The sequence below is a fragment of the Eurosta solidaginis genome, chromosome 2, assembly GCF_040869045.1.
Source record: "Eurosta solidaginis isolate ZX-2024a chromosome 2, ASM4086904v1, whole genome shotgun sequence".
Classification (NCBI taxonomy): Eukaryota; Metazoa; Arthropoda; class Insecta; order Diptera; family Tephritidae; genus Eurosta; species Eurosta solidaginis.
Window position 1 is genome coordinate 71,825,072 of NC_090320.1, and position 8,486 is coordinate 71,833,557.

Here is an 8,486-nt window from a genome sequence, read left to right on the forward strand (position 1 = left end):
GAACTGGTAACGATTTTCGGTTACATAATGTTCTGGGTACTATTTTACCGGTAACGCTCAGAATCGGCCCGTTAGTGTGACATTAGCCACTTGACTTTTGCGGGGACAATGACAATTTCACCAAAAACAAGCTACCAGATTGAAAAAATGTTACGAATTTTTCTAATTTTGATGGATTTCATATTAACGAATACGACTAAATTACTTTCATAGTTATTTTACATAAAAAAGAAAAAATATGAGCCCCATGCCTTGGAAATATTTTAATACGAAATATCAGCCCAGAAAACAAGGTTTTTCGACCTCCCGAAAATTGCTTTTTTTTGTGGAAGGGACATGGATTGAAGTATGCAAAGCAAGGGACTATAGCCTGTACGTTTGCTCAGAACATTTTGAAAAAAACATACACGTTTGTCAATTGCTTGCTCAAAGGAGGTCCTTATAAAGCGACACCGCAATTTCTTGATAAATTAAATCAAGTCCACATTTTTTATTTCTTTTTTTTTTTTATTTTTTGTATAATTCGAGCGTTGCGCTTTAGGAGGGAATTGTTAAACCATTTTTTAGGGAGAACATTACTATGTTTTACTGTATTCTCAATCGATATATATGCACATAAATCGTGATAAAGCATATTATTATTGTCTCAGATGACCATTGCCTTTTCATCCTAAAGGAAATTTCATCTCGAAAAAACACAATTTCGCCTTAAACAGTAACGGTATGGCAACGCTTCTGGCAAAACAACAAACTTTATGAAACTTCAAAAATCCCTAAATACCTCAAAAAATTTTGAGTGGAACTACCTTCTTTTTTGTATCATGGGGGGAGTCTTCATCGCTACAACAGCAACATCAACATGGACTTTTAAGCTGTGAAATATTATAAGTGTACTTATATACATATCAACTTCTACTTACTGTTATTGACATGTTGCTATCGCAAATGAAGGTTCTTTTTTTTTAAATACAATGACGATGTACGCTATCTGAAACGGTAGGGATGTATTTTCGACGGTCAAAAGAGGGTAAAACTTTTCCCCGTTTTGCAAAAATAGTAGTAGAAAAATAAATAGCTTTCTACGGAAGCCATTACAGAAACTGTTTTTTTTTTTTTCAGCATAACAGTGCTACCTAACACCAATGCAAAACGGGATACTAAGGACTAGTGTGAGTTTACATTACTGTTGCATTGAATATAAATAAAAAAAAATTTTTGTTTGATCACTTAAGCAGTAAAATGCAATGGATACGGCCAAAGGATCTCGACTTAAACTACAGTTAAAACCTTCACTGAAAAACAAACAGGGTGAGGTGTTATCCATACATGTAGGCCAGTTGTTTATTTATTTATTTATTATTTAAAGTCGACGACAAACTATGGTCGACTGCATAATATAAAAGATATATAAATATACAACTCAAAAGATAAAATTTAAGATATATTGAGATTTCAACAATGTTATATTACAAACAAAGAAATATTAATGAACATTACTCTTTAATTTCAGAATATAATAATAATAAGAAATATGAGGAGAAATAAGATCTTATGCCGAAATCTTATACTGGCGGAATGCATCAGATTCCACTCAGCATGATTTCGGAATGCAGTGGATTCCAATCTTCCTGTTGGAATGCAACAAAATTCCAATCAGCATGTCATGGGAATCCGGCTGTGCTAAGAGTAGTGTAATGAGGATACGCCATCACAAGGCATAAAAAAGTAACATGACCTGTGTTGTTGGAATGCACCGGATTCCAATCAGCTCGATGCCTGACCCATAAGATTATACTGCCGGAATGCATACGATTCCGGTCAGTGACTCATGAAAAAGCATGTTTTTTACGTTGTTGGAATGCACCAGATTCCAATCAACACAGTACTGTCTTGTTCCTTCTTAATGATACATGTTGATAAATGTTCCTCCATCCTTAAGCGAGATAGTTACTGTTTTTTATGGAAGGAATAAAATGCCGGAAAATTAAATTAGCTTGTATCTCTTAAATTAGATAGGCAAGTATTGATTACGTATAGTGGCAAAAGTACATTCAAGACAGATACAGCTATACAAGTCAATGTAGTGCGCGCACCAGATAAGAAGAGGATTATTTATAGCAAAGTTTCGTCGGCAAAGGGGTAAATAGAAAGGAACGTAGTGTCCGGATAATCTAGGGGGAACCGCAAAAAACAAGCGGCTGAGGAGGTCCGCAGAATCAATTTCTCCAATAATGAGCTTATGGATGAACAATACCCCCAGTAATATTCTCCGATTTTCCAGAGTGGGTAAGTTAATAAGAAGAATTCTACCTCTGTATCGAGGAAGGTGGAGACTTGAGTCCCAATTAAGACCGCGCAATGCAAATATCAAAAATTGCTTTTGAACTGACTCAAGACGCTTTATATGCTTTTGAGAAACAGGGGACCAAACGCATTAGCAATACTCGAGTATTGGACGAACCAGCGATGTGTAAAGAACCTTAGTGAGGTACGGATCATCGAACTATTTAGCCCATCTTTTAACAAATCCAAGTAAACCCAACGCTTTGTTGGCTATAGATGAAATATGCATGTTAAAATTCAATTTCGGTTCAAAAAGGACACCTAGATCATTTGCAATAGATATACGCTCCAAAGGCGTACCATCTATTACATAAGATCTCAATGCTGACTTCACTCGGTGAAATGTCATATGCTTACATTTAGAGCAATTTAAAGCTAGTAAATTTGTTGTGCACCAACATTGGAATGAGTCCAAGTCGGCCTGAAGAAGATCCAAGGAACTCAAATCGGTAGGACAGTAAGTGTAGCAAAGTTTTACATCATCCGCATACATTATAGTATGGGAATATAATATTGTCTGTGGCAAGTCATTAATGAACAGGGCAAAGAGCAAAGGGACTAGATGACTTCCCTGGAGTACGCCGGAGGAAACTCCGAACGATTCCGACAGATGGCACTTGAACAGGACTTTTTGGGTCCGGTTAGAAAGATAGCTTTTCACCCCCATTAATAGGTGAAACGGAAAGCCTAGTAAATCAAGCTTATGAATAAGCAACTCATGGTTGGCGGTATCAAATGCTTTGCTGAAGTCCGTGTAGATGACATCCGTTTGCTTGTTCGCTAAAAATCCTTCCATAACTATAGAGGTGAATACAAGCAAATTTGTAGTGGTTGACCTTTGACGAATAAAACCGTGTTGGCATGGAGACAAAAGACTAGAACACTGATATTGGAGTTGACTGGTAACAATCTGTTCAAAGACTTTAGGAACGACTGAAAGTTTAGCATTCCCCTGTAGTTTTCAACTTTTGACCTACTACCTTTTTTATGCAGGGGTATAATAAAAGACTGTTTCCAAAGTGCCGGGAATGACACAGATCCCAGAGATAGCTTAAATAATTTTAAAATAGGCTAATACATGTTTTCGGCGCAGTACCTAAGCACGCAACTAGGAACACCGTCGGGTCCCGGAGAAAAGGTGGGCTTCAAAGATTGAAGACTCTGAAGAACAATATTACCATCAATAGCAGGATTCCTAATGTAATTCGAGCTATCTAAGCGATAGGGATATTGACCGGAATGAAAACCACTGGATGAATACGTGGACTTAAAGAACTCAGAAAATAGTTCAGCAACGTCGTCATCAGTGCAAGCTTTTTTACCTCCAAAGGTTAATGAGGAAGGATACCCAGAAGTTTTCCGCTTTGAATTTACGAAACTGTAAAACTTTTTTGGATTTCTAAAAAATTGGGCTTTACAACAACTCAAGTAATTTTTATAACAAAGCTGATTAAGACGGTGAAATTTGGAACGAGCTATTAGATATTTAGAGAGGTCTGCAGATGCTCCAGATTTCTTGAATCTCTTATAAAGCCTAGATTTAATGTTATTAAGTCTGATAAGTTGCCTTGAAAACCAAGGGGGCTTATTCGAACATAGGGCATAGCGAGTAGGAATGCAGGTATCAAAGAAGCCATCAAGCGTACTGTAAAATATAGAGATAGCCGAATCGACATCAGTGCAAGCATAGAGATCCGACCAATCATGGGAAGCCAACAGATCATTGAGCATAATGAAATTCGCTTTGTATAAGCACCTAGATCGGGGACGAAACTGTACTTGAATCCTACGGGGTAGGCTGATATCAAGTGATATCTCTAGCGTAGGGTGAAGAGGGTCTTCTGGAAGGGATAAAGGTGGTATTTGCGTAAGGGCAGTACCCACCGAGCCATCCACAAATACTAAATCCAGCATTTTATTGCCACTATTTGGAACATTGTTAATCTGTAAAAGAGATGAGTCTAACAAGCAATTGAGAAACTAATTTTAAGCAGCGGGAGTTAAAAAGTTTGAATCACTTATATTAACCCAATTAACTGTTGGCAAGTTAAAGTCACCAACAACAACAAGTAGATCGTTATCTCCCAACTGCGAATGTAAATCGCAGATGGCCGAGCTATGACTAGCATAAACATCCATATCCGAACGAGTTGGTATATACGAACAGCAAACAATTACGCTATAGCTACCGAATGAAAGCCTAACTGCTATGAATTCGATATGAGAGATATTGTCCTGCGAAATCAACTCAGATGATAGCTTAGATTCAACAGCAATAAGGACACCTCCCGCTCTAGAGATGCGATTACGCCGATAAACAGCATATTTATTTGAAAAAACCTCAGAATTGTAATTATCGGGCTTTAGCCAGGTCTCCGTAAAAGCTACAACTTGTGCAGAAAAGTTGAAAGAATTAAGGAAGAATGGAACAAGTTTTGATCGTAAACCACGAACATTTTGGTAATTAATGAGAAGACGGGACAGATCAGCAATTACCTTTGTGTTGTTATTACTGTGTTCGTCATATCGTTTTTTGGCTGTAATACAACAGGTTCGGCCCTCGCCTTTCTTGTGAACAAGTGAACCACAGTATGCTTAGGCCAAAAAGAGCAATCAAATACCTTATCGAAATATTCATCTGAAAGGGATATTTTAAATGAGGAGATGTCTCTCTCATATTTGAAGTTAAATTTATACACATTGATGTTACTAGTGGGTGCAACACCAAGTTTAGAGCAAACGTAATGAGCAATTTCATTTTCGGTAAGCGAGGCGTGTAATCGAGACACAAATACAGCCCCACGAGGTGGCACGGCAGTCACCTGCAAAGGAGTAGCGGATAGCGCACCAGAGAGCTGGGAAGGTGCGGCCGTTATAGAACAGTTGACAGAAAACGCATTGCTTGGCCTAGCGTTGGTTATCGAGCCCGTCAAAGAAGTACTAATTTTTTGAGGTACACTTGTATCGCCAGCAACAACCCCAGTATCGGTAACTGTTATTGTTGGAGCTAAAGATACCGGTGGAGGTGTAGGATGAATTGGGGAGTTGGAGTTTGCTGCCTTTTGCGTCTCTTAAATAGGTTTGGGATTGACTACTGGTGCCATAATGAGGAAAAGTTTTACAGAACCACTTGAAAGTGATCGTAATACTCTCAAATGTGTTCCCATCCGTAAAAACCATAAAAAGTTCCCGCTGTTTTGTTGACTTATTATTTTCCAAAGTATGCCAGGTGGGCAGTCGTCTTAGTCCAGAAGATGCTGATCCGAAGCGAACCGGATACAAATATTTCAAATGACAGTCGATAGCTGTAAATATTAGGGGGCTGATTTTTACTGCAATTATTGTAGGAATGACAAAAACATTCCTCGAAAGTCTTCGGTAGCGCTGCACAGGGAAAAGTTCTTGAATGCATATGTTGTGAATACAAATAGTTTATTGTCTCAGTCCCCTCTAAATTTTTTTTGCGAATAAATTAAACATATATAATGGAAACGTCAACAATATCATCGTAATAGTGTGGCATGGCCTTACTTATGGAAGCCAACACCAAATGATGAATTCTGTAATTAAATCCAGTAAGGGTCCACGGTATTCACCTCATAGTTTGTAAAAAAAAAGGACTAAAAGTAGCATATTTTATTTCTGAAATGTGCAAATACAACACTTTTTCGGAAACAACATTGGTGACAAATTTTCAGATAGCCGAATGACAAAACAAAGCAGAATTTAGAGCAGGACAATTGACGGCTTACCTCGCATGGTTATTCGACCATAAAATGGGTTTAAGGGCCTGGCAATGTTGACATAGTCAAAAAGCCATGGTCATAACCATATTTTTACTTATCCATATCAATTGGTATCAGTTATTGGTGCCTTAACCTAAAAATCGTGAAATTTTCATAAAATTGAAGAAAACGCAAAAACAAAACAATATTATTATTAGGCCTGGAAGCACTGCGACCGTTGTATTCAAATCAATAACTAAAATATACAAAAAGTTAATAAATTCACTAACTCAAATATTTTTAGGTTGCGGATATGGCGAAAACCCAAAAACCAATTGGTTGGCTATAGTATGGTTATGGCTAGGGCGCTATGGTATCGCACCATTGACCAATTACATTGATTTCTATAATGTTGGTTAGATCAGCTGGTTTCAACTTTGTCAGGGCATTTCGATTTTTTTTAGAAAATTTTCAAATTCTTAACTGCAAACATATGTAAATATTTATTTTTTTCGAAAACAAAAACAAGTTTGCATATTTTACTTTGTATATTTTTTATTTTTGTTCTAAGATTGATTTTTAAATATTATATTGCGCAAAAACTTCAAAAAAAAATAAAAACTTGGCCGATCAGAAGAGAGAACGGTTATACCTCTTAGGTGTTTTTATCATGACATATACATTCTTCCTTATACATAAACGAATATATCTTCCATATTTGGACAGCTCAAGACAATGCTGACAAGGGATCAATCGTTATTAACTTGTGGTCACATGCATTCAATTCGATATTTATGATACTGGATCTTATGTTGATAGCATTCCCTGGACGTATTCTTCACTTTATCTATCCACTATGCTTGGCCTTAATATATACGATATTTACAGTAATTTATTACTATGCTGGAGGTGTTGATTGGTAAGTAAATGATTTAAATTTATTTACAAAGCATGTATTTTAATATGGAAATTTACTCATCCTATTTATGCCTTTAAAAAGTTGTAGGGAAGTTTAGGATTTTGTGCAAATGGTCTTTGCAAACTTTTGTCAAATTATTTTACCATGTGTCAACAAAATTATGCGGGTATGCTTTTGCTACGCCATTGCAAATCCGCAACATAAAAAGTAGTTTTATTTTTGTTTAATATTGAATAGCAAATTAGCAACTGTCAATACAAAACAAAAGGCGAAAAGAAAAAGTTAAAATTACAATCCGTAGATTATTGTGCTATAACAACGATTCCAATATCAAATGCATGAAAATCTGAACTCCCATTGTATTTATATATATTTTGTTTATGGTTAGCACTCGTGTTACTTTTTAGATTATAATAATAATATTTATCTAACCTTCAATTTTCAGTATTGGTAACCGTTATATTTACCCAATTCTTGATTGGTCAAGCCCGGGCTGGGCGACTTTAACGGTGCTCGGATGTTATTTGTTAATCTTTATATTTAGCTGGATTCATTTTGGACTATACAAATTGCGGACATCTATTTATCATAAACAAAGAAATACCGTATTGACATTGCATGTTTAGATTGATAGGCATCCCGTGCTTTCCCATATCACGAAAATCTCGAAAGAGCAATCCAATAATCCTGGGAATGTCGGAATTTGAAATTTTTTACGAATGATAGACAACTTTGCAAGGACTCATTTTAAATTTAAATAATAATCATAACTTGTAAATTTTTTAGCTAGTACGGATCATATTTAATATAAAAGCAACTAATACAAAGCTCTAAACACTTTCGCATTTTTTTTTAGTGGGAAAACGGATCGACAAAAGTTCGGTAATTGGAATATGAAAACGGATAAAATGTAAGTTTTTTGTCGGCATTTCTTTTTTTTTCATTTCGGATACATTTATGGATTTTTCACTGGCTTGGGTTCCTGAACTGCACCGATGCCTGCAGGCCACACAGATATGTAATTTGCAGTCCACTTTTTTCGACTGAGAGGAAAGGTGGGCCCTCCCAACTCTTGCAGTAAAGGGCTGTGATGACTGTTTTTGATAAGTCTAGCACTACGAGTATTGTTCTATGAGGGGGCTTTGGATTAAGTCAACAATTTATCTGTGTGTTGCGGCCATTTAGCGAGGTTATGGTGCTATATAATTTTCGGAGCCCATCCTGATGATTAGCAAGCCGCAAGTATGCGATGAAATAAAGAAGCGGGACAGCTACAAGGGCTTCAACTTCTGGTGATATAATAGATATTGGACGATATGAGTCTTTTACGTTGGCTGGTTTCCCAGGCTTCAGTAGCGGTATCACCATAGCCGGTTTCCATTTTCAGGGATGATGAAAGTATACAGAGACAGGTTGAAGGCGAGCGCCAAATATTTCAATATCTTATGGCTAAGGTTTTTAAGCATCGGCACAGCAATCCCGTCCGGACCTACTGCCTT

The 8,486-nt window shown here is 36.8% G+C and overlaps 1 protein-coding gene across 1 annotated transcript in view; it reads left to right on the forward strand.

Moving 5' to 3' along the window:
- The window catches only part of LOC137239894 (protein rolling stone-like), a 32,291-nt gene extending 24,482 nt beyond the window's left edge, over positions 1–7,809 (forward strand). Inside the window, exons 4-5 of the mRNA XM_067765693.1 lie at positions 6,795–6,987; positions 7,433–7,809. Coding sequence (XP_067621794.1) covers positions 6,795–6,987; positions 7,433–7,613 — 374 coding nt within the window. The 3' untranslated portion in view covers positions 7,614–7,809. The remainder of the gene's footprint in view (positions 1–6,794; positions 6,988–7,432) is intronic.
- The last annotated feature ends 677 nt before the right edge of the window (positions 7,810–8,486 follow it).